The sequence below is a fragment of the Bactrocera neohumeralis genome, unplaced genomic scaffold (genome assembly GCF_024586455.1).
Source record: "Bactrocera neohumeralis isolate Rockhampton unplaced genomic scaffold, APGP_CSIRO_Bneo_wtdbg2-racon-allhic-juicebox.fasta_v2 cluster10, whole genome shotgun sequence".
NCBI classification, from domain to species: Eukaryota; Metazoa; Arthropoda; class Insecta; order Diptera; family Tephritidae; genus Bactrocera; species Bactrocera neohumeralis.
In genome coordinates, this window is record NW_026089623.1 from 6,550,027 (window position 1) to 6,576,901 (window position 26,875).

The 26,875-nt window shown below is 35.3% G+C and overlaps 2 protein-coding genes across 2 annotated transcripts in view; both read right to left on the bottom strand.

Annotated features, from left to right (window-relative positions):
- The window catches only part of LOC126765061 (cyclin-dependent kinase 5 activator 1), a 235,222-nt gene that overhangs the window by 45,709 nt on the left and 162,638 nt on the right, over positions 1-26,875 (bottom strand). The gene's annotated exons all lie outside the window — the stretch shown is intronic.
- LOC126765060 (SAFB-like transcription modulator) lies at positions 14,021-18,891 on the bottom strand. Its single transcript, XM_050482665.1, has 2 exons — positions 18,173-18,891; positions 14,021-17,568 (listed from the first exon to the last, which is right to left on the bottom strand). Exon 2 carries the CDS (start codon positions 15,916-15,918, stop codon positions 14,593-14,595), a length of 1,326 nt encoding a protein of 441 aa, XP_050338622.1. The 5' UTR covers positions 15,919-17,568; positions 18,173-18,891; the 3' UTR covers positions 14,021-14,592.

A 26,875-nucleotide genomic window follows, 5' to 3' on the forward strand; every position in this document is an offset into this window, starting at 1 on the left:
TTTAAATCAAAACCTAAAACGGTTATACATTTTTACTTTTACAGATGACGATAACAATTATTTTTTTAACAATAATAATATCATTGGTGACAGCACTTTTGCAAATTACACCAATAATAGAAGATGCAAGGTATACAATTATACAAACAGCGGACATAGAAATAGTTAACGAAATAAGTACAGTTGTACATACTATAAATCCGAACAAGATAGCAGACAGTTGATCAGGTTAAAGAAAATATTGAAAAACTAAATATTGAAAAGAAAGAAATTTTGTTTGATGAAATAAAAAATATAAAAGCAAAAATCACATCTATCACACCGAATATCAAAAGAGAAATAAAAGAGGTTTGATAAATATAGGAGAAATATCATATAAATGGATGTTTGGAGTCATGGATGATGATGACAGACAAGACATTTTGAACCATTTAAAATTTATTGAAGAAAATGGCCATAATGCCATTGTAAATTTAAATAAACAAATAGTAATTAATGAACATTTAAATAGATCACTAAACTTATTAAAAGGAACTATAGAATCAGATAGGAAACAAATAATAGAAACTTTAAATATAATAAACAAAGAGGAAAATAGAATTGAAAGTAAAATTTTGTATAATGATGAAATGAATAAACTAAAATTCATAGAAAGTAATGTTCAAGAAATACAAAATTATATAGCGGCGGCTAAATACAATATGGTACATCCAAGTATGTTAACTAGGGAAGAAATTGAAAAATACGAGATTGATTTTTACAAACTAAAATTATCAAAAGTAAGAATGGTAGTATACAGAAACGATACAATAATATTTGCAATTCAGATACCAAGAACATTTTTTCAAACTAAGATTCAATTAATAACCCCAATGCCAAATAGAAATAAATTACAAATTATTGAAAAAGAAAAATTCGTTATAAAAATTGGCGAAAACTATTTTGATTATGTAGAAAATAAAGCATTTAAAAATCTAAAATTGAGTAAAAGCTGCATATTTTCAAATACTTGCGAATTTAAATATAATAACAAAACATCAATACAAGAAATAAGCGATGACACAATATTAATAAGAAATGCAAAAAATTATGTAATAAAACAAAACTGCCATGACAGAAAAATTGTATTAAAAAATAACAATATAATCAAATTTGTAAATTGTAAAATGGAAATTTTAAAACAAGAATTTAAAAATAATAAAACAGAATATATTCATACAATTATATACCCTGCCGAAAAATTAAACCAAAGCTACACACCAAAATTAACATTCAATGATATTGCAATAAAAAATATAGAAAATGTAGACGAAAACGAAGAAGAGTTGAGTACAATTGTTCTTGGATGGTTGGGCTTACCATCAAAAGTTCATTCAATGAAATTTGAGATGAAGTACGACTCGAAGCGTCAAAAACAACACGTAATTTGGTTGTTGTGCTTTCGGGTCTTAAAACGCATTGATGCGGAATGAAATAGTGTGGCTCACTCGGGATCTTATTGTCCGTTGGGCTCATGTGACCCAGTGCTCTGTATTCATTCATAAAGTCCAGATACATTTTACGAAGTTCTGGATCTTTCAACGTTCTTCTCTCCAGTGCCTAAAACCGCCGAACTGCGGTTTCATAAGAGTGACCGAGTAACTTACGGTCAGCCTTAAATGGCATTCTGACTTGAAGCCGTTCTGAAGGCAATACTTGAGTTGTTTTCACGAAAAATTTTTCACACTCTTTTTGCTCTTGTGTGAATTTGATGCCAGTTTCTGAAGGTAATTCTTCTAAAGCCCAAAACTTTTGGACCACCGAATTAATTGACGTTAAGTCATCTTCAGATTGGCATAATGTGCTAGTTGCAGAAGGAGGACGAAACCGGATTGCTGGCATATTTGCCAGTTACACAAGCAGCCACACATGGAGCGTTGGTTGATTAAAATCAGCTTTAGTTTGCAGATGAAAACCGCTAACATATGTCAAAAATGTTTCTGTCCAATAAGATATCAATCTTTTTTGATTTATGGAATTCTGGATCCCCAATTTAATATTGTGCGGAATTTTCCAGTACCATCAAGGTTCGAGTTATGGAAATCGGATGATTATGCATAAATGCGTAAGGGGCATACTTATCCAAGTGCAGAGCGGATCGATGTATGTTACAATCGATCGCATCACACAAACCCGGTTTTTTGTCCGCCATCTCATCCGCAACCGTCAACCACACATGCCATGCATACAGCGAGTATGCCGGATCGTTTAATGTTGGCGACAGCTTTATTCAAGTGAGGACCAGTTATGGTGAATACCTGCTTGTCCAGTAACGTTACTCACAAGCAGGTATTCCCAAGTCAACTTTATGACGGAGGACTTGGCACAAAAGTTGCCGATTCGTCGCCAACACAAAACGTTAAACATAATAGGAATTGGAAATTGACGGTTGCGGATGACGAAAGTGGGGACAAAATTAACCGCGTTTGTTAATCGCGTAAATAATTGAATTTTTGGCGAATTCTGGATAATGCGTTGCATTTCGGCTAATCATCCAGACCATAACATAAATGTTATGCTGGAAAATTCCGCAAATATTAAATTGGGGATCCAGAATTCCATAACTCGAAAAAAGATTGATATCTTATTGGGTGCAGAAACCTTTTTCGATCTGTTAGCCGTTGGCCAAATTAAAAGGCCTCTAATCAACCAACGCTACAGAAAACCTGATTTTGTCCTGTCCATGTGTCTGCAAATATGCCAGCAATCTAAGTTTTCCTCCTTCTGCAACTAGCACATTATGCCAATCTGAAGATGACTTAACGTCAATTAATTCGGTGGTCCAAAAGTTTTGGGCTTTAGAAGAATTACCTTCAGAAACTGGCATCAAATTCACACAAGAGCAAAAAGAGTGTGAAAAATTTTTCGTGAAAACAACTCAAGTATTGCCTTCAGAACGGCTTCAAGTCAGAATGCCATTTAAGGCTGACCGTAAGTTACTCGGTCACTCTTATGAAACCGCAGTTCGGCGGTTTTAGGCACTGGAGAGAAGAACGTTGAAAGATCCAGAACTTCGTAAAATGTATCTGGACTTTATGAATGAATACAGAGCACTGGGTCACATGAGCCCAACGGACAATAAGATCCCGAGTGAGCCACACTATTTCATTCCGCATCAATGCGTTTTAAGACCCGAAAGCACAACAACCAAATTACGTGTTGTTTTTGACGCTTCGAGTCGTACTTCATCTCAAATTTCATTGAATGAACTTTTGATGGTAAGCCCAACCATCCAAGAACAATTGTACTCAACTCTTCTTCGTTTTCGTCTACATTTTCTATATTTTTTATTGCAATATCATTGAATGTTAATTTTGGTGTGTAGCTTTGGTTTAATTTTTCGGCAGGGTATATAATTGTATGAATATATTCTGTTTTATTATTTTTAAATTCTTGTTTTAAAATTTCCATTTTACAATTTACAAATTTGATTATATTGTTATTTTTTAATACAATTTTTCTGTCATGGCAGTTTTGTTTTATTACATAATTTTTTGCATTTCTTATTAATATTGTGTCATCGCTTATTTCTTGTATTGATGTTTTGTTATTATATTTAAATTCGCAAGTATTTGAAAATATGCAGCTTTTACTCAATTTTAGATTTTTAAATGCTTTATTTTCTACATAATCAAAATAGTTTTCGCCAATTTTTATAACGAATTTTTCTTTTTCAATAATTTGTAATTTATTTCTATTTGGCATTGGGGTTATTAATTGAATCTTAGTTTGAAAAAATGTTCTTGGTATCTGAATTGCAAATATTATTGTATCGTTTCTGTATACTACCATTCTTACTTTTGATAATTTTAGTTTGTAAAAATCAATCTCGTATTTTTCAATTTCTTCCCTAGTTAACATACTTGGATGTACCATATTGTATTTAGCCGCCGCTATATAATTTTGTATTTCTTGAACATTACTTTCTATGAATTTTAGTTTATTCATTTCATCATTATACAAAATTTTACTTTCAATTCTATTTTCCTCTTTGTTTATTATATTTAAAGTTTCTATTATTTGTTTCCTATCTGATTCTATAGTTCCTTTTAATAAGTTTAGTGATCTATTTAAATGTTCATTAATTACTATTTGTTTATTTAAATTTACAATGGCATTATGGCCATTTTCTTCAATATTTTTTAAATGGTTCAAAATGTCTTGTCTGTCATCATCATCCATGACTCCAAACATCCATTTATATGATATTTCTCCTATATTTATCAAACCTCTTTTATTTCTCTTTTTGATATTCGGTGTGATAGATGTGATTTTTGCTTTTATATTTTTTATTTCATCAAACAAAATTTCTTTCTTTTCAATATTTAGTTTTTCAATATTTTCTTTAACCTGATCAACTATGTCTGCTATCTTGTTCGGATTTATAGTATGTATAACTGTACTTATTTCGTTAACTATTTCTATGTCCGCTGTTTGTATAATTGTATACCCCGCATCTTCTATTATTGGTGTAATTTGCAAAAGTGCTGTCACCAATGATATGATTATTGTTAAAAAAATAATTGTTATCGTCATCTGTAAAAGTAAAAATGTATAACCGTTTTAGGTTTTGATTTAAAAAAACTTAAATTGGATTTTAGTCGCCTCTTACGACAGGCATCTCTTACCATGGGTATATTCTAGAAAGACCCCTTACCCACTGGGGTGCAAAAAAATTATGTATATATATGTAGAAAAAAAATTAAATGTTATTATCTCCATTAAATGCCCTTAGACTGAATGAATCGTCATCATTCTCATTTGGATTTTCTATGTTTGCCAATTTCATTGGTCTTTTTATATTTGCCGGATGGACGTTTTGTAAGGGAAATATTCTGAAATATGGTTGATCCTTATGCCGTACTCTTTTGTAGTTTTTAATTGGTCCTGTTTGTCTGCTTTCTATATATTGATTTCATTGGGCTATTGTTTTCTGTTTTACTGTATTTATTCTATCTTGTAATATGGATGGACAAATGTTTTCTTTGGCGTCCCTTGGAGAACATTTGATAGTTGAGTGTTACCTATCGTAGTTGCATATAACAATTTGTATCCTCATTTCTGTTGAAAGACTAGAGTCCTCAATTCCTGTTAGTTTTTCCAACAAGGTTGGGTGCAGTCTCTCAATGTCTGCATTTCCTGTATGGCTATTTGGTTTTGTGTGATGGACTTCTACATTTTCGGCATTTAAATATTTTATTAATTGTTCTGCTCTATCATTCATAAATCTCTGAAAAGTAGCTGGGGCATTTTTCAACCCGAAAGGCATTCGGACGTATTCATATAGTCCTGCCGGAGTGACAAAAGCTGTTTTCTGGATGTCCCTTTCTGCCATTAAAATCTGATGGTAACCTTTTGCTAGATCTATGGTGCTAAAGTACTGTGCTTTGCCCAAATTATCTAAGATTCCTTCGATATTCGGTAGAGGATACTTATCGTCTACAGTCAATTGGTTTAACCTCCTATAATCAACCACTAGCCTGAATTTTTGTATTCCTGAATTATCTATCTTTTTCTGTATTATTAGAATAGGTGAGCTATATCTACTGTGACTTTTTCTAATTAGATAAATTTATTGAAATGCTTTAATAATTTTTTCGATTTCCTTTTTCTCATTTGATTTTAAATGATCAAGGTTGATGTTCTTTACTTCACTTATATCTACTGAATAAACTTGCTCTTGCATAGTTTTCATATAGAATGGAAGATTCACGCCATTTTTCAAAATTATTGTCATTTTTTTCGATATTTAAATTAGTTTATTGAAATGTTTTAATAATTTTTTCGATTTTCTTTTTCTCATTTGATTTTAAATGATCAAGGTTGATGTTCTTTACTTCTTTTATATCTAATGAATAAACTTGCTCTTGCATAGTTTTCATATAGAATGGAAGATTCACACCATTTTTCAAAATTATTGTCATTTTTTCGATATCAATGGTTTAAACGTTTTTTAAAAAAAGGAATCATTTAAAAAAAGGAAACAATTCCAAGGATTTTTTTTCAATTGAGGTGTCTTATTTAAAATTTCATAAATATTTAAGATACATACAATATTTTATTAATTTTTTTTGAAGTCAGCACTTTTGCCACCTTCGCTCACTTAAATAGCGATTATTTCCAGTAGCATTAAGAATTTCGGATTGCACTTAACCCTCTCGTTCGAAAAGCAATAGGTGTGTTCGACCAGCTTCTATCCGTCTATTAATGAAATTATCACATTCACACTCGAATATGGCATTTCGTTGCCATAAACGTAATTCTTCCGTATTCATTTGAAAATTTGTTTCAGGTAGAGGTGCAAACAAAAAATCCATAATTTATTTCATATATATAGTGCTATAACTTTACACACATAATCTAAGTACGCAATTTTATAGTTTAAAGGAATTTTAACAAATTAACTTCTGTATCTACTGCTGCTTTTTGTTTTTCTTTTCTCGTTTGTTCGTTTCTTTTTCTAATGGTATTGTTTTTGAATTGATTGAAACATGTAGTGAGTATAATTTCTTCGTTGACTTCTTTTTTTTTTTTTTTTTTACAAAGAAAGTAATGGCTTCAAATAAAACTACTACTTAAATTACTAAATTATTAGTTGAATATTATTTTATCTTGCTGTTGGTGCTGCTGTTGCTGTTGTTTTGTTGTTACTGTTACTGGCGTCGTTGTTGTTGTTAATGTTGTTGTTGCCGCTGATGTTGCTTTTTATTTTTTTTTGCAACTTTCATTTATTTAGCAAAGTTTATTAATAATTTATTTTCAATTTATTTATTTAGCGTGTTTTATATAGTTTAATTTACTTCATGATATTTCATTTATTTAGTAAAAGTTTGAGAATACTTTTGCTTTCAACGCACTAAAATTGTTACGATGTATAGTAGAAAAATGGGGAGCACCGAATTACCGATTGCGCCAATTACGATATGATATGTAATTTATCGGAAATTACATATCTTTCGTTTGAATAATAAAACTCCGGCTAATTTACCGTACTGTGCGGCTTGCGGTCCAGTTTATTAATAATAATTTTATTCTTTATAAAAATCTTATTTGCTAAATTTACCTGGAGCCGTTGTGCTGACTTGAAATATTCTTTATAAAAATCTTATTTGCTAAATTTACCTGGAGCCGTTGTGCTGATTTGACATTCCTCAGCATCAACGACCCGGCATATCTTAAATAAACATATCGAATAATAACAGTGGCATTTGATTTCATTTTTAAAGGAATTTAATGCTTGCTTATGAATATTTCCTTATTTATGTATTTTGCAATTTAATATGTATGTATGTAGTTGAATCTGAAGATTCAACTTACATTTTAGAGGAATAGGAATAAATATTTAGAAAATACTTGTATTTTTTGGTATATCGACAAGTTTGAAAGTGGTGGAGTCGGTCCCTGCTCGGGCGCCAATTAAACCACTAGTTTGTGGTTTCGATTTTTAAAAAATAATAGCGGACTCGCGTCCGCGTCTTTATTATGAAAATGTTGTCTTAAGACTGAATACAATTTTTACCTTAAGTCTAAATTAAACCTACGCTTGTACCGGGTCACGTTCCCTATAGTCAGCAGTTAATCGGATGCGCGTGTAAAGCCGCTAATATTGCTGATGCGACGTTAGCTATTGCTGGGTTTCGAGTTTCGTACTGAGTTGCTGACCGATGGTGGGAATTGTCTGAAGTGCTGTGTTAACTTACACAAGTACATACATATGTATATACATACTAACGAGTACGAAATAATAAATAAAATAGAAGTAAAGCAATAACAAACTAATAGCACAACTTAATAAGAACCGGGTATAAGTAAACCAAAAACGCGTTCGTTATTTGTTATAATGCGTATACAACAAAAATACAAACACTTTATCTTAAAGATTCAATACGTATTTATTGTTACTAAAAATACACTGAGAGAAGCTTTTTCTTTCTCAGATTTTCAATTTTCACCTATTATCTAAATGAACGGAGATTCTAAGGAATCTAAATCGATATAATATCTGAAAGTACAAAAAATTATTTCTGAAGAAAAGAGCCCATGTACACCTGCTGACGCTATACGCTCAAATCAAGGTGCTACAAAGCAAAAAAAGCTGAAAAACATTTCATATACTAAGTTTATTGCTGCAATTGACAGTCTAGTTCGATACTGCACTCGATTTTCATCTTCACCGATTCAAGACAATTCTGAATCGCTATTAGAAATCAAAAAAGAAAATCTAAGCAATTTCTGGACACGTCTCCAAGCTGCTTAAAGTGCCAGCATGCGATACAGAAATATTTCACGGCGGTTATGAACAATGTCCGTCCTTCCGAGACATGTTTACGGCCGTGTACATAAACCATCCTAAATTATCACAAGCGCAAAAATTGTTACAGATACAAAACCAAAGGTCAAGCAGGCGTAATAGTCAAACAGTTCGCATTAAATGACTACAATTTCAATTTGGCTTGGGAAGCTCTAAAAGAACGATACGAGAATGAAGAAATATTGGTCGACAAACGAGTGACCATATTAATGAATTTACCAAAAATTCTGAAAGAAACAAGTGAAGAATTCATAAAACTTCAATCCAATGTTTCAAATTGTTTGTCAGTTCTATCGACACAGAATATTCCCACAGACAATTGGGACCCCATACTGGTAAATATATGCTCCGCGGCATTACCAATAGATAAAAAAACGGTCAGAACTAAAAACGTTCAACACGACCTAAATCGAAGTTTCATTAGACCCCAAGCTAGTAACAACAACAATTTAAACAGAAGCTTTTTAAAAATCAATAGTTCACATCCGAACAATATAAACAAACGTCATGCGAACTGTGTAAAGGAGGGCACAAGCTGAAAGCTTGCGAAAAGTTTAAAAAACTTAATATCAATGAACGGAACAACTTTGTCAGATCAAAAAGACTCTGTACAAACTGCTTGTCCCACTCACACAATCTCAATAAATGCGAAAGCAAATTCAATTGCGTATATTGCCACAAGAGGCATCACTCAATGTTGCATTTCAATAACTTTCCTAGCACACCCCAAAGTAGCGCTTTCTCAAAAAGAGCTACGGGTTTAGTTGCAACCGCAACTCCCGAAACACAAAATCCCGAAATTTGCCATAAGGCACCATGCTGCTCAAAGGCATTAAAAACTCAAACGCTACACAGCGAGAATCAAAGTAATAGTGTGGCTCACTCGGGATCTTATTGTCCGTTGGGCTCATGTGACCCAGTGCTCTGTATTCATTCATAAAGTCCAGATACATTTTACGAAGTTCTGGATCTTTCAACGTTCTTCTCTCCAGTGCCTAAAACCGCCGAACTGCGGTTTCATAAGAGTGACCGAGTAACTTACGGTCAGCCTTAAATGGCATTCTGACTTGAAGCCGTTCTGAAGGCAATACTTGAGTTGTTTTCACGAAAAATTTTTCACACTCTTTTTGCTCTTGTGTGAATTTGATGCCAGTTTCTGAAGGTAATTCTTCTAAAGCCCAAAACTTTTGGACCACCGAATTAATTGACGTTAAGTCATCTTCAGATTGGCATAATGTGCTAGTTGCAGAAGGAGGACGAAATCCGGAGCCACAACCAGCTTGAGTTACATGAAGCAGCCACACATGGACAGGACAAAATCAGCTTTAGTGGCTGCAGATGAAAAGCAGCCAACTTGTCAAAAATGTAAGTCGAAGGAACACCCTTTAACTGCCTGCCCCACTTTCAAGGCGCTTCCGGTACCTCAGAGGTTCGAGTTTGTGAAATCGGTGCCCTTATGCATAAATTGCTTGCGTAAGGGGCATACTGTATCCAAGTGCAGAGCGGATCGATGTCGTGTATGCAATCGATCGCATCACACAGTACCCGGTTTCCTTCCCCGCTGCATCTCATCCGCAACCGTCAACCACACATGCCATGCATACAGCGAGTATGCCGGATCGGGTAATGTTGGCGACAGCTGTTATTCAAGTGAGGACCAGTTATGGTGAATACCTGCTTGTGAGAGCGTTACTGGACTCAGGCTCCCAAGTCAACTTTATGACGGAGGACTTGGCACAAAAGTTGCGGATTCGTCGCCAACACAAAACGTTAAACATAATAGGAATTGGAAATTCCAATACGAAAGTGGGGACAAAATTAAGCGCGTTTGTTAAGTCGCTGGTAAATAATTACGAATTTTTGGCGGAATTCTGGATAATGCGTTGCATTTCGGCTAATCATCCAGACCATAACATAAATGTTAATGGCTGGAAAATTCCGCACAATATTAAATTGGCGGATCCAGAATTCCATAAATCAAAAAAGATTGATATCTTATTGGGTGCAGAAACCTTTTTCGATATGTTAGCGGTTGGCCAAACTAAAAGTGGCTCTAATCAACCAACGCTACAGAAAACCCTTTTAGGGTGGGTTGTGTCTGGCAAATATGCCAGCAATCTAAGTTTTCCTCCTTCTGCAACTAGCACATTATGCCAATCTGAAGATGACTTAACGGCAATTAATTCGGTGGTTCAAAAGTTTTGGGCTTTAGAAGAATTACCTTCACCTACCCTGGAGAGAAGAACGTTGAAAGATCCAGAACTTCGTAAAATGTATATGGACTTTATGAATGAATACAGAGCACTGGGTCACATGAGCCCAACGGACAATAAGATCCCGAGTGAGCCACACTATTTCATTCCGCATCAATGCGTTTTAAGACCCGAAAGCACAACAACCAAATTACGTGTTGTTTTTGACGCTTCGAGTCGTACTTCATCTCAAATTTCATTGAATGAACTTTTGATGGTAGGCCAAACCATCCAAGAACAATTGTACTCAACTCTTCTTCGTTTTCGTCTACACAAGTACGCTTTAACGGCAGACATTACTAAAATGTACCGCCAAATTTTTCGACTTAACACCGCTACTTATGGCACTGCGCCTGCACCATTTCTCGCAACACGGTGTTTACAAATGCTCAGCGATGCTAATACAACTAAATACCCACTCGGTTCATTGGCCATTAAAAGAGACTTTTATGTCGATGACTTATTGACAGGATCTGAAAATTTTGAGTCTCTAGATCTTATAAGAAGTGAAGTAATTAAAATATTAAACTCGGCAGGATTCACCTTAACGAAGTGGTTTTCGAACCACCCAAAATTTTTCGACAGTGATTGCACTGAAAAGTCATTAAGCTTCAATGACAAAAATTCAACTAAAACACTAGGAATCCATTGGTTGCTGAAAGAGGATTTGTTTCGATTTGTTTTGGATGCCAACTTTAATGATCTGCGAGCCACTAAACGGAATATATTGTCAGTCTCCGCTCTCTTTTTCGATCCTCTTGGATTATTAGCCCCACTAGTTACCAAAACAAAAATCTTTTTGCAAAAGCTTTTGATTCAAAAACTAGATTGGGATGAGTCGATTCCATTGCGCCTCGACACTAGCTGGCAGAATTTCAAAGCCAACCTACTGCAGCTCTCGTCAATTAGCATTCCTCGGTATGTAAACCTAGAGTCGACATATAGCACCAAATCCATGGCTTCTCCGACGCTTCAATAAGAGCGTACGAATGCTGCATATACATACGAAGCCATTCCGCCAGTGGAATCAAATGTATGCTGCTTATTGCAAAGTCTAGAGTGGCTCCGCTGAAGACCAAGTCTCTTCTGCGTCTCGAGCTCTCGGCAGCACATCTTCTTGCCAAATTATGGTCACGAGTTGCACCAATGTTGAGTCGACGATTCGAGAAAATTACATTTTGGACAGACTCTGAAATTGTATTGCACTGGGTAAAAACGCATCCATCTTCGTTACAAACCTTTGTCGCAAATAGAGTGTCCGAAATCCAAGAATTGACTGACAATGTACAGTGGCGACATGTGCCAACGAAATAAAATCCTGCGGATCAAGTGTCTCGGGGTTGTAACGTGGACGAACTGAATAATTCTATATGGTTTGGCGGTCCACAGTTCCTCCTAGAAGACCCCGCTTTATGGCCAATTAACGCTCACTTCCAGCTCTCCCCAGAAAACGAAGCCTTAGAGAAGAAGGAAAACTCTGTCACATTTTCTGCAAATGTGAAAGATAACACTATAATGGAACTGATTGAAAAATTCTCTTCTCATCAAAAGCTGCTTCGCATGGTCGCATATTTATTACGATGGATCAGACGACCAAAAACGCCTACTGTGGGAAGAGCTCTGACAGCAGACGAATTAAACTTGAGTTTTTTGAAAATTGTCCAGGTGATTCAACATTCTGAGTTTGAAATTCAAAAACTGACTAAAGGCACGACGCTACCCGCAAACTTGCAAAATCTCAGCCCGTTCTTGCATGAGTACTCGGATATGTCGCTTTACTTTAAATTATTCCGAGTAGGAGGTCGCCTATTAAATGCACCTCTCCCATACGATGCCAAATTCCCATTATTACTGAATAAAAATTCGCATTTCGTTATCACTTGTTTACGGTTCCTGCACTTTCGAAATCACCACGCTGGGGCAAAAGCGTTGGTTGCGCTTCTTCGAGAACGCATATGGCTAATAAATGCCAGAGAAGTTTACAGTAGAACCGTAAGAAATTGTACACACTGCTTTCATTACAAGCCAAAGTTGCAAACCCAAATAATGGGAAATTTGCCATTTGAAAGACTTCGAGCGTTACGAGCTTTTCTGATATTTGCCGTAGATTTTTTTGGTCCCATACATACAACGTTAAAAATACGTGGTCGACCACCCGTAAAAACTTATGTAGCAGTTTTCGTTTGCTTCACTTCAAAAGCAGTACATTTAAAACTAGTCTCGGACCTATCTACTAATTCCTTTATTTTCGCCCTCAAAAGGTTCATTGGTCGCCGAGGGATGCCACAGAAAATATTCAGCGACAACGCAACCAACTTTTTCGGCGCCGACCGCAAGCTGTGCGAGCTGAAGAAGGCCTTTCTAGCGCAAGCTCCAGAGCTAATGGGATTCGCAGCCGAAGAAGGATTCAGCTTCGGCTTTATACCAGCCAGGGCGCCGCACTTCGGCGGGTTATGGGAGGCGGCGGTGAAGTCCGCCAAGCATCTGGTCGTTCGCGCACTCGGCAACGCTCTACTAACGACGGAAGAGCTCTCAACGCTAATGGCCGAAGTGGAGGCCATTCTCAACTCTCGCCCCTTAGTACCTCTGAGCCAAGATCGCAACGACGGCGAGGCGTTAACACCAGCGCATCTATTAATAGGATGCTCCCTGCGGGCATTACCCCCAGAGAAGGTGCCAGTGGACCCAGTTCGTTGTTGCGAGAGATGGCAACTTGTTTGCTGTCTCAAGCAACAGTTCTGGCGACAGTGGTCCAAAGTATACCTGACGGGCCTTCAGGAGCGCAACAAGTGGCTGCACCCCAAATGCAATGTGCAGCTCAACGACCTCGTTCTTGTCCACGAGGACAACGTTCCGCCGCAGCAGTGGGTACTAGGGCGCGTCGTCGCAACCGTCGAAGGGCAAGACGGCAAGGTGCGGGTCGCAGACGTAGCAACCAAGACGGGCACGATTAAGCGCCCCATCCACAAACTGGCCGTCCTTCCACTGGATGTTGAAGGAATCTGATCCTGTCAAGGTGGCCGGTGTTGCGTCAAGCGACAAAATATATATTTAAACCTAAAAGTAAAATTAATTAAATTGAATTAGAAAAATTATAAAATATTAAATTATATTTTTGTATACTTACCTTAATAATCCATTTGTAATACTAATATGTATATTACTTACCTCAACGTAATCTTTTACAATAGTTAACGAAAGTTAAAAATTATTTTACTTACCCCTTTTTCTGTAATACATATTAACATTACCACTAGCTTAAGCCGTTAGTTTTAAGATTTAGGCTAAGCAACTAGATGAAATGGAATAAAGAAGTAATTGTTATTAGACTACTATAGAATTCGCACGCGTTTTGTTTAAAACTCAAAAAAGGTTATTTATTCCTTACCTCTAGTGGGGGGAAATAAAAAGACCTTCATTGAGTGAGAAATATTTCATTCTGATTTTATTGTAAATATTGTACACCTTATATATGTACTATTTTAAGTCTTACTTATCTAGTTAAATATATGTGTATGTACGGCACACCACATGGGGTTGTTTTCAACTATACAATGCAATACATGTGTGTGTGTGTGTGTGCTGTCATACAAGATCTTGAGATTTTTGATGAAGAATACGGATACAATAACCACCATAAGGGTTGTTTTTCTGCATTGTATTCTTATTACATATTTTTTCTTTTATTTTGCTGCATTGCGTGTAAATGCATTATGTATGTATGTCTTTATTAATATATAAATAGATATTTATATTTAGTATAATTTCGGCTGTGCATAAAAATAAGCATGTTCAATGATATTTGAACATATTGCCGAGGGAAAGAAATGATTATTAGTGGACTGTATATGTTTTTATGATTTTAAGTATTACAAATTTCTTAACTTATCTTATTTAAGAAAATAAACATGTTCAATTCTGCCGGACAACAAAAGTGACTTCCTGCCGCAGATTGTAATCGACGTATGGGTTTTGGTTAGTCCGTTTGCTTTAACGCTGCCATGGTATTAGTAACTCCCAAATGGTTGTTACTACATCTGCTTTTCCAACTGGATCTATTATGGCTATTTCAATAGTTTTATTTACGTCTTTTTTATTATAGTCCTTCTCCTTTTCTTTATCGCGTTGCTTATCCTTCTCCACTTCAGGTTTCTTTGATACATCGTACTTTTTTGTATCAATAGTTTGTTTGTCGTCTCTCGTCTTAGAAGTTGTGTCTCGTATCTTCTTGTCTTCATATTTTTTTGTTGTATCCACACGTATTTTGGCGACACTTCGACTGGCATCCGACGATGATGACATTGTTGCGTAGCCATAACAACTTGTACCCGGAGTTCGGGAGTTGGTGACCACCTTGGCTCCGATAACTTTGCCATATTTAGAAAATATTGTTTTCAGATCACTGGCTCTCGTTAATGAAGATAACCCCGATACCAAAAGATTACGTGAAGGTGTTGTCTGCTTTCCTGTGGACGACAATTTTGTAGATGTATTCACTTTGTCATCCTTCTGCGAAGTCTTGTTTGAAGATGATTTTTGTTCACTAATGTCTTTATCCTTTTTGTCGCCGGACTTCTCATCTTTTCTCTTTGATTTATCGTCATCGGGCTTGCTGCATTGGCGTTCGTCCTTACTGCTGCTGGATCCACCCTTGGATGTTCTTGTGTCCTTCAAAGCTGCAACCGTTTTTGTTCTCTTTTGCGCTGAATTCCTGCCGGTATTATCACCTTCTGTATCGGTGCATTTTTCCTTTATGTATTTTAGTGAAGTAGTAAAATTTTCGTTCTGTGTTTTAGCATCATCTTCCAAAATATGATCAGCTACTTCAGTTTCGTCTTCAAACGATTTAACCTGGACTTCACTGGTCCACATTTTTCCAAAATGTGAGCCTGCCGGAAGAGATAGATGACAAGTTACCAATTTAGTTGGTTTTTCCTCAGTTTTTGAAGCTTTATGAAGTTCTTCAAGTGATTCTTCTTCAACTTCAACTTCAGATATGTTTTTGTCTTCCTCTATTACTTCTGCTGTTTCTTCCTCAGCAGAAGACAGATATATACAAGGTAGATAAAAGATTGGAACTTTTGTACATTTTAAATCCGAGTCAAAACGGTACAAAATTTCAGGTTCTTCTTCTATTGCAAAATCTTCAAACAGGACATCACGCTGAAGAGAAATATAACTAATTTCGGGCTCTCCTTTTTGTAATCTCGCTGTACAAAGTTTGAGATTTTGGAAATACTCCGCCGTTATTTCAAAATATAAATTTTCAACTTCAGGAAAAATTTTTGAAAAATAATTTGTGTGAAAATTGTGCATTTGAGAAACACAATTTTCAAATGTTTAATATGATCACTTTTTATTATAGTGATTTGGTGGAGATCTTCCATTACTTCTCTGAGGAGTTGAATTTTCCTCTTGAATATGAAGATTCCAAGATCCAAATCAAATGTATGTGACTTGTATTTATTTGTCATGTTGCTGCTTCTTTTTCTCCAAAGAAATCGTTGGAGGTATTTGATTTGGTCGCCTAGTTGACCTTGCTGTGCCTCGACTCACAGCCGCTGAATATTTCTTGGATAGCAGTTAGATCACTGCGTTTAGTCTCTGCTAAAACGGCTTATGCGATCGGTTTTAATGCGGGAATATACACCCGTCTTACAATTATTATTTTGTCAATATGCGGGAATATACACCCGTCTTACAATTTAATTTTGCCTGTATTTGTATTAATAACAGGGCTTTTTTAAATTTGGCTGAGCTCTTTTTTTTTGTTTAAGGCTCGATAGGACCAAAAATGTTAACAAAGGTTCTAATATGCGGGAATATACACCCGTCTTACAATTATTTTTTTATGTTGCCTGTATTTTAAACAGGGCTTTTTTGTATGTTGCCTGTTTTTTAAATACAGGACTTTTTAATTTTGGCCGAGCTCTTCATCCGGCTCGAAGGACCAAAATGTAAAAACTCAAAAAAGATTTATCATTCCTTACCTCTGGTGGGGGGAAATGAAAAGACCTTCATTGAGTGAGAAATATTTCATTCTCTTTATTTTATGTTGCTAATATGCGGGAATATACACCCGTCTTACAATTATTTTTGTTCTAATTTGCCTGTATTTTGAACAAGGCTTTTTTGTATATTGCCTGTTTTTTAAATGCAGGACGTTTTGATTTTGGCCGAGCTCTTCATCCGGCTCGAAGGACCAAAAATGTAAAAAACTCAAAAAAGGTTATTTATTCCTTACCTCTGGTGGGGGGAAATAAAATGACCTTCATTGAGTGAGAAATATTTCATTCTGATTTTATTGTAAATATTGTACACCTTATATACTATTTTAAGTCTTACTTATCTAGTTAAATATATGTGTATGTACGGCACACCACATGGGGTTGTTTTCAACTATACAATGCAATACATGTGTGTGTGTGTGTGCTGTCATACAAGATCTTGAGATTTTTGATGAAGAATACGGATACAATAACCACCATAAGGGTTGTTTTTCTGTATTGTATTCTTATTACATATTTTTTCTTTTATTTTGCTGCATTGCATGTAAATGCATTATGTATGTATATATTTATTAATATATAAATAGATATTTATATTTAGTATAATTTCGGCTGTGCATAAAAATAAGCATGTTCAATGATATTTGAACACGTTTCTCTTTTTTCCGCTTTTTTCGCCGTCGCAATTTCCGTAAGTTCAAGTGTTCGGTACAGGCAATTGGTTAAATTGTGCTAAGTGAATATACTTTAAAAATAAAATATATTAAACAAACACGCATCCCAAAACAACAACTCTTGATGTTGGCAGATCTGCTTGTTAAAAGAGTGAGTAATTGTGCGTGCTAAGAAAAATTAAATAATTTTGGTGGAAAAAGGCAGAAAATTAACAAAATCTGCCCATCAATCCGGAAAATCCAAAGCGCGGTATCCAGGTGTATTGGAGTGCAGAACCAGCGACCTACCAGGAATAATGGGATGCCCAACTTATTCCAGTGTGAGAGCGCCCCAAAATAAGCGTTTTTTATAACATTTTCCATTGTGGCCACATCGAACAAAATAAGAATTTTTGGGCATTTAAATTAAAACGCACAACGTTTATTACGATTGCAAATTATTATATATTGGACTTTTAATATATGGCGAAACCACTTAAATCCTTTTTTATGATTTTATGATATATTAAAACAACTGACTTTCGATCTTTCAATACTTAATAAGGTGAATTAAGCCTGTTAGTTGTCAATTAATGAATGTTTTTAATCATTTGTAATAGAAAACGATTTCTATTATGCATCAAATTACAAAACGTTTCATGAAATATGTTTAAATTTCGCATTTTCTTTGATTTTTATTGTTTTAAATTTTTATTAACGATCTTGAACGGCGGCAACAAATTTCTCCGTTCACATATATTTTTGGTATAATTTCAATCTGGCCGTTCCAGTCATTCCAATTGCAAAACGTCAAAACCTACCCAATCCAGTCAACTGTCAAAGTTCGGTAGGTGAGCGGGTCTCACATTTCCAGTGACAGGAGAGTTGGGCATCCCATTATTCCTGGACCTACAACCACTGACTAGTTTCGATTGGAAGGTTTGTAATTTCGCCGATATCACACTTTATTGAACACAGAGGAGAAAACATCAGCTGTTTGGAGACTTTTTTGGCGCCACAAAAAATTACCTATATTACCTTAGCCTAAAAGTATACTAAAAATTTAGATTAATAATTATTCACAAGGCAACTGAGTTATAGGGTTGTCAAGTATTGTTTATTTTATATTTATACCTTTAATTGTTATATGAATATAATTATAAGCAAACTTTAAAATCAATTACGCCAATTATCAAGACACCACCATCAGGAGGGGGCAAACTAAGTAAAACTGCCAAAAAAGACGTCACAATCGAAGAACTAACAAAAAAGCTAGAGGAAATGGAAGAAATGTGTAAAACACTTTCATTGGAAGTAAATACTCTAAAAGCCGAAAATATAAAGCTTAAGTCCACTGATGTAAAGAAAATTCAGAATTTGGAAAATAAGGTTGAATTCTCAACGGATGAGGAAGAACTAGCCAGAGAAACGGAATGGATTCTAAAAAAAAGACCAGCTAAAAAACGAAAAGCGGAGTGTTCTCCTGATCTTCAGGAAAAAGCAGATAACGCCATAGCAAAACCGCTTAACCCAAAAAATAGTTCGCGGCCTCCACCAATTATGGTGTCTGGAGATGCCACAGGCAGCAATTATCAACAACTATATGCTATTGCAAAATCAGAAGCAAAAAACAATTTTACCATTAAGCTTTTAAATAACGGAATATATAAAGTAAATACTTTCTCCGTAGAGGACTATAGATGCATATCGAAAGCACTTTCGTGTAGAAATATATCTTGGTATAGCTTTGAGAATAAGCAAACGAGGCCAATTAGAGTTATTGTAAATATTTACACAACTCTTTTGATCCGAAATCGATAATTAACGACTTAAAAGAGCAAGGATTAAATGCACTGAGTGCTGTCAATCGTCTTCAATGGAAAACTAAAACTCCCCTCGATATGTTTTTGGTAACATTCGATCCCATGGAGAACATAAAAAAGATTTATGAAACCAAAACTATATTGAACTCTATTGTTTCTATTGAACCGGTAAAACTACCTAAGATGATACCACAATGCAAACATTGCCAGTCGTTTGGCCACACACAAAACTATTGTGGTAAACAACCAAGATGCGTTAAGTGCGCCGGTAAGCATAAAACATCTGAATGTTCGAAACCAGAGAAACAGCAGCCTAAATGCTGTAACTGTGGCGAAGCACATCCAGCCAACTATCGAGGGTGCCTTGTTGCTAAGGAATTACAGAAAATACGAGCTAACACAATTGGCCACAAAAAAGGGGATGGTCTAACCCAAAAAGTTGAAGGTTCTGTAGACTTTAGAACAAAAAACAATGAACATCAACAACAAGAAGATCCTAAAGTTACAGCTGAAACAACCAAAAAATTCACTTTTGCTCATGTTCTAAAAGCAAATAATAATGATAATGTATCATCCAACAGCATTTTATCACAGATCTTACAGAAACTCAATAAACAAGACGAATTCAACACTTCCTTACAAAATCGCTTATGCAAGCTTGAAAAATATCTTTTTAATACCAAAGATGACTAAATCATTAAAAATTCTTCTATGGAACTCAAATGGGTTAATCAAACATAAAAATGAAATCGAAATTGTACTAAACTCGGAAAATGTTGACGTATGTATGATATCGGAGACACATTTTACGTCACAAACCTATTTTAAAATTAAAAATTATGAAACTTACCATACAATTCATCCTAGCAATTGCGCCCGTGGCGGAAGCGCAATACTAATCAAAAATACGATCAAACATTTTGAGGAAGAAAAACTTTCAACTGATAAGTTTCAAGCTACAACAGTGACTATTTACGGAGTTAAGAGTCCACTCTCACTTACCTCTGTGTACAGTCCCCCAAGGCATCTAATCCAATTTGAAGAGTACCAACACTTAATAAACAGACACAGGTATAGATTCATAATGGGTGGAGATTTCAACGCAAAGAACACGCACTGGGGTTCAAGGCTTACGACTACAAAGGGGAGAGAACTCTATAAAGCACTGCAGTCAACCGGAAGTTACGCTTTCTCGACGAACTTACCATCATATTGGCCAACAGATAATCAAAAGATTCCAGACCTGATAGATTTTTTCATTGTCGGCAAAATATCCCGGAACTATTTGTCGGTCAATCAGGGTTATGACCTTAATTCGGATCATTCTCCAATCTATTTAAGCTATAGCGAAACCATCATCTTTAAAGAAAAAGCAGCGGCCTTGTATAATAAACGAACAGATTGGGAATACTTTAGAACGATCATGGAATGTTACGAAAGTAAATATGACTCTATGTTAAATACTGGCCAGTTAGAATCTGAAATTTTATACTTTACAACAAGTATACAACACGCAGCTTGGAAAAGTACACCGGAATTAAAGAAAATTGCTGTAAACTCTCAATATCCTAATGATATAAGAGAAATAATTAAATTAAAGAGAAAGCTACGACGTAAGTGGCATCAAACTCGTTGTCCAGTTGATAAATCTATTTTAAATAAAGTCTCTAAAGATCTTAATCGGAAAATTAAGAAGTTTAAAAATGATAGTTTCGCAAAATATCTTCGGTCCCTAAGCAATGGAAAAAATTCTGACTACTCTCTTTGGAAAAGCTGTAAAAGACTACAAACACCAGAAACTCAAGTATGTCCCCTTAAAATAAGTGCTGATAGCTGGGCCAGAGACGATTTAAAAAAAGCAGAAGTATTTTCGGATTATTTAGCCAAAATATTCTCCCCATATGAAACACACGTAGATTATCCTACTGCTTCCAGTCAAGAAAGCGAAGAAATCTCAAGTTGCACAAGCAGTGAGCTAAGTGAGGAAATCAAAAATCTGAAAAACAAAAAATCCCCCGGTTGTGACCTGATTACTGCCGAGGTCCTAAAACAGCTTCCTCAAATAAGCATAGTAAAAATTACCAACATTATTAACGCGGCTTTTCATCTTAAATACGTGCCAACTTATTGGAAAATTGCTGAAATTATCATGATTCCAAAGCCAGGGAAACCAGGATATGATGTATCTTCTTACAGACCCATATCACTTCTACCGATAATATCGAAGCTTTTTGAGAAAATTCTCATAAAACGTATCAATAAAATCATTGAACGAAAAACCATAATTCCAGCGCATCAGTTTGGGTTTCGAGCCAACCATTCTACGATTGATTATACAACAGCCACATTTGCAGATGATACCGCGTTGCTTGCTGTTGGTAGAAGTGAACACGAGTCCACTACTAATCTCCAAAAAGCTGTAAATAAAGTCGTACAATGGGCAAATAAATGGCAGATAAAACTGAATGAAGCTAAGTCTGTACACATTGTTTTCACATACAACAAGATACAGCACTTACCAATTTTCATAGACGGTGTACGAATACCGCACTTTAATTCCGCCAAATACTTAGGAATGACGCTTGACACTAAGCTACGGTGGAAAGTTCACGTAAAAAACAAACGTAAGGAGCTGGACATGCGACTCAAAAATTACAATTGGTTAATCGGTAACAAATCAGTGTTATCCATCGAAAATAAGTTACTTATCTATAAGCAAATACTCCGACCGATATGGAGCTATGGTGCACAACTCTGGGGATGTACTAACGCAAACAATAAGAAAGTCATCCAACAATTTCAAAACAAAGTACTAAGACTAATTGTCAAAGCGCCTTGGTATTGTAGATGTGCTGATATAGAGCGTGATCTAGGCGTAAACTCGGTTAACGCAGAAATACTAAAAATTGTAACAGCACATAGTGCAAGATTGCTACAGCATTGTAACGAAGAAGTAGTTATGTTAACTTCTAGTGATGGACCACCAAGACGACTCAAACGCCTCAAACCCAGCGATCTTTCAAATTAGCCAATACTCTCATAGTAGTTTTGTGATTTTGTAATTATATTTTTAAGTCCTATTCAAGTTGCTTTTTAGTCCTTTCTTTTATTTGAACTAGTTGCAATGTATAAACAAAATAAAAAAAAAAAAAAATCCCAAAACAATTGTAAAACAATTTTATTTCTCAAAAACGCTGAGAATTTTCACCATGTATTTACTCACACGAACTTATCGTGACAAAGCCCTTTTATTCGAGGACTGAATGGCGATTTGCCAAGGCTCCTTGGCATGAGAGAACCCGTAGACCTCCCTCAAACTCTTCACTTATGTCTTAAGTTAGAAAACCAGAAATTTCGTTCGCATTACCCGATCAATAATAATTCCCACGTTAGAAAAGCTCAGGACTTTCGCCCACCTCTTCCGCCGAAAAAGGCCAACAACGAATTCTACCCACAATTGGCTTACATTTCTAAGCCATATTTATCTAAACCGAACTACGTGCCTCAGCAACGGCAACAACCAAATTTTAACTTTAGCAATTCTCCAAACTTTCGGCCAACATATCAACATCCCGCTAGGCCACAACCCCCACGTCCTTTCGGACTTCCGTGTCCAGAGGCAATGGATGTAGACCATTCCCTACATATAAAAGCGGTTAACTATATGAATAGAAATGCACCCAATAACCAAGCGTGGAAACGACCGTAAAATTGCCCCCCACAAGTGCCTTTCAAACAACAAAGGAACTTCCATATAGAAACCGGTAGAGAAGATCTATATGACCAACAAGCCACATATGACCACCATGACGAACAAATCTTGACATCGACAAAGGAAGATTACGAAGCAATGTTAAACAACGAACAAATCGAACAACTAGTTCAAGAGAGCAGCCAACCCGACTACATAGATATTAATTTTATAGGATGAAAAGTTCTTCGTTGCCTTATATAGAATTTAGAACGAAGAACGGAAATTTTTTAAAAATACTTATAGATACAGGAAGAAGCAAAAATTACATACAACCACAACTTGTAGCAGAACCAATTCCTAATGAAGAAGCTTTTTTTGCAAATTCCATAGCAGGAAAGATTCAAATTACCCATCATACAATAATTAATCTAGCTCAAATAGATAACTCGAATTTGAAATCTTTTATCCTACCAGGACTGAAATCCTTTGACGGTATTGTCGGAAACGATAGCCTCAAACGCCTCAATGCAACTATAAACATTCGCGATGACATAATTAAATTCGGTAACGGTAAAGAAATAAGAATAAAACAGAAGCTTTCTCCTACAGTAAACAGTATTGACGTAAGGACAGAACATATGACACCTTCTCAGAAATTCCTCATTCAAAAACTTGCAAACAAATATTCTCAGTTATTTTCCGATCCAAATGAAAAACTAACCTACACTGCTACCGTAGTAGGCGAAATCAGGACTTCTTCAGGTACACCCGTTTACACCAGATATTATCCATACCCTATTGGCTTGAGAGAATTCGTCACCAAGGAAATCCAAACCTTACTCAAAGATGGCATAATAAGACCATCACGTTCTCCATACAACTCGCCAGTTTGGGTTGTTCCAAAAAAATTTGACGCCTCCGGCGAAAAGAAATTTAGACTCGTAATTCATTACAGAAAATTAAATAATGTTTCTATTTCCGACAAATACCCCTTACCAGAAATAAATGAAATTATTGCGCAATTACGAAATAATAAATATTTTTCTGTATTGGATTTAAAAAGTGGATTCCATCAAATTCCTTTAAAAGAATCTGACATTGAAAAACCAGCCTTTTCTGTCAATAATGGCAAATATGAGTTTACACGACTCCCATTCGGGCTGAAAAACGCTCCTTCTATATTTCAAAGAGCCTTAGATGATATTCTAAGAGACTATATAGGTAAAATCTGCTATGTCTACATTGATGACATAATAGTTTTCGGCGAAGAAATACTGAACAAATATTTCGCACTCTCAAAGAAGCAAATATGTAAGTTCAACTGGACAAGTACGAATTCTTCCGAAATGAAGTCGAGTTCCTAGGCTTTATTATTTAAAAAAGTGGTGTGAAAACCAATCCTTCAAAAGTTGAAGCTATACAAAATTTCCCATGTCCGAAAACTTTGAAAGACTTAAGATCTTTCCTTGGGCTTTCCAGCTACCACCGCCGCTTCATAAGGGATTATGCTAAATTAGCAAAGCCCCTTACTTCGCTCTTAAGAGGGGAGGATGGACGCATTTCAAAAAATGCATCCTGTAAAAAGCAGATAACTCTCAATAGCGCAGCACTAGAAGCCCTCAATAAAATAAAATAAAATCCTCACTCGTTTCAAAGGAAGTAGTTCTAGCATATCCTGACCTTAATAAAGATTTTCACCTCACCACTGATGTATCTAATTATGCTCTCGGAGCAGTCTTAGAACAATCAGGCAAACCCATAGCATTCATATCCCGTTCACTAAGTAAAGCCGAAGAAAATTACGCCGCAAATGAAAAAGAAATGCTGGCAATAATATGGGCACTTAATAGTTTCAGAAGTTATTTGTATGGTTCACACAAAGTAATAATTTTCACGGACCATCAACCCCTAACCTATGCATTAAGTAATAAAAATTATAACGGAAAAATGAAAAGATGGAAATGTATCCTCGAAGAGTAAAATTACGAAATGAAACACAAACCAGGAAAGACAAACGTTGTAGCCGACGCACTATCGAGACCTCTACAGACTGACGTTAACGCCCTAACGACTACTGACCATAGCGACGAAAGTTCCGCACATCAGCTCATCCCAGCTACTGAAGCACCCATAAATGCCTTCAAAAATCAACTATTCATCTTAATCGGTGACATAGATAACTATACGTTTGAAATACCATTTCCCTGTTTCCATAGACATACAATTACAAAACGAGAATATTCGACACAGGACATTATAGACATATTTAAACAACACCTTGACCCAGCATTACTTAACGGTTTATACACTACAGAAAGCTTAATGGGAAAAATTCAGGAAATATATCCACTTCACTTTGCAAATATCAAAATTAGATTCACACAAACCCTACTTCAAGACATCGTGTCAGAGACAGAACAGGAAGAAATAATTATTAAAGAACATCAGAGAGCACATAGAAATAGTCGCGAGAACAAAACACAAATATTACAGAAATTTTACTTTCCAAGCATGCATTCTAAAATCTAAAAAACAGTTAAGCAATGTTCCATATGTCGCGAGCATAAATATGATAGACATCCTTCAAAACCACGGTTACAAGAGACTCCCATTCCTCAGTTTCCAGGAGAAATCGTACACATTGATATTTACTCAACAGAAAAAAGGCTAATACTCACGGCCATTGATAAATTTTCAAAATACGCACAGGTTAAAATTATACAGTCCAAAGCAATAGAACATATAAAAAACCCAATAAGAGAATTAATGATCTCATTTGGAATACCAAAACAAGTAATAGTAGGTAACGAAAAATCTCTCAATTCAGCCACAATATTAACTTTACTAAAGGACCAAATGTCTACTAACGTATATACTACACCACCCCATAGTAGCACTAGTAACGGACAAGTAGAAAGATTCCATAGTACACTTTCTGAAGTAATGAGATGTTTAAAAGCAAACAACATAGGAAAACCGTTCGAAGAATTATTATTCAAATCTGTGCAAGAATATAATTCAACGATACATACAACAACCAGAAACAAACCCATCGCCACATTCTTTGGGAATAGAATTTTTACCGACCCGCAACAGTGAGAGCAGCAGAGAAACGAAAATATTATATTACTTAAGGAAAAAAAGGAACAAGATCTTTCTTACCATAACAGCAAAAGATCAGAACCTAAAGAATATTCCCCAGGAGATATAATTTATGCAAAAATAAATAAAAGACTTGGTTCAAAACTAACTCCAAAATATAAAAAAGAAATAGTATCTGAGAATAATAGAACAGTTAATTCACAAATCTCTAATAAAAACTTAACTATCTATTTTAGGAACAATGGATCTATCCAAATTTATAATTATTTTCACGGTGATTACATCTTCACTAGCAGATGTAAAAATTTTGGACTACAGTAAAGCTCAACTCATTACAATAGACAACGGAAATGCAAAAATACAGGACGGAACACTTAGACTAATACACCTCATTGACCTAGACCGCTACGAACATTTCCTGACAGAAACTTATAATGAAATAACCACTCAAGTCCCTAAAGATAACTTCCTTTATCCTATCCTCAAACATGAAACTACCCAAACTTTTCAAATCCTCAACACCCTTAAACCGGTAGAAAACAAAAAGAAGAGGAAATCAATTAACATATTAGGAACGGCATGGAAATACATCGCCGGATCTCCTGATCATAATGATCTTAATATTATAAATGACAATTTGAATAATCTGAAACAAAATAATAATAATCAAATAATTTTGAAAAACGTATAAATAATATAACAAATATTGTCAATAAAATGTTAAATACCATAAAAAGGATGAAGACACTATAACAGATATTATGATAAATTTACAAAACAGAATAAGATTGATCAAAGAAGAATTAATAAATATAAAATATGCCATCCAATGGGCAAAACAAAATATAATAAACTCAATACTTTTAAGCATTGATGAATGCTTTTCTATTAATAAACTAAAGGAGGAACAAATGTCTTTTAAAACTGCCGAAGAGGCACTGAAATTCTCAAAGATAAATGTACTAAGCAAAGATATGACGATTTTATATATGA

What these genes read in the sequence shown, in the direction of transcription:
- LOC126765060 (XM_050482665.1), bottom strand. Translation starts at nt 15,918, where the DNA reads ATGCACAATTTTCACACAAATTATTTTTCAAAAATTTTTCCTGAAGTT.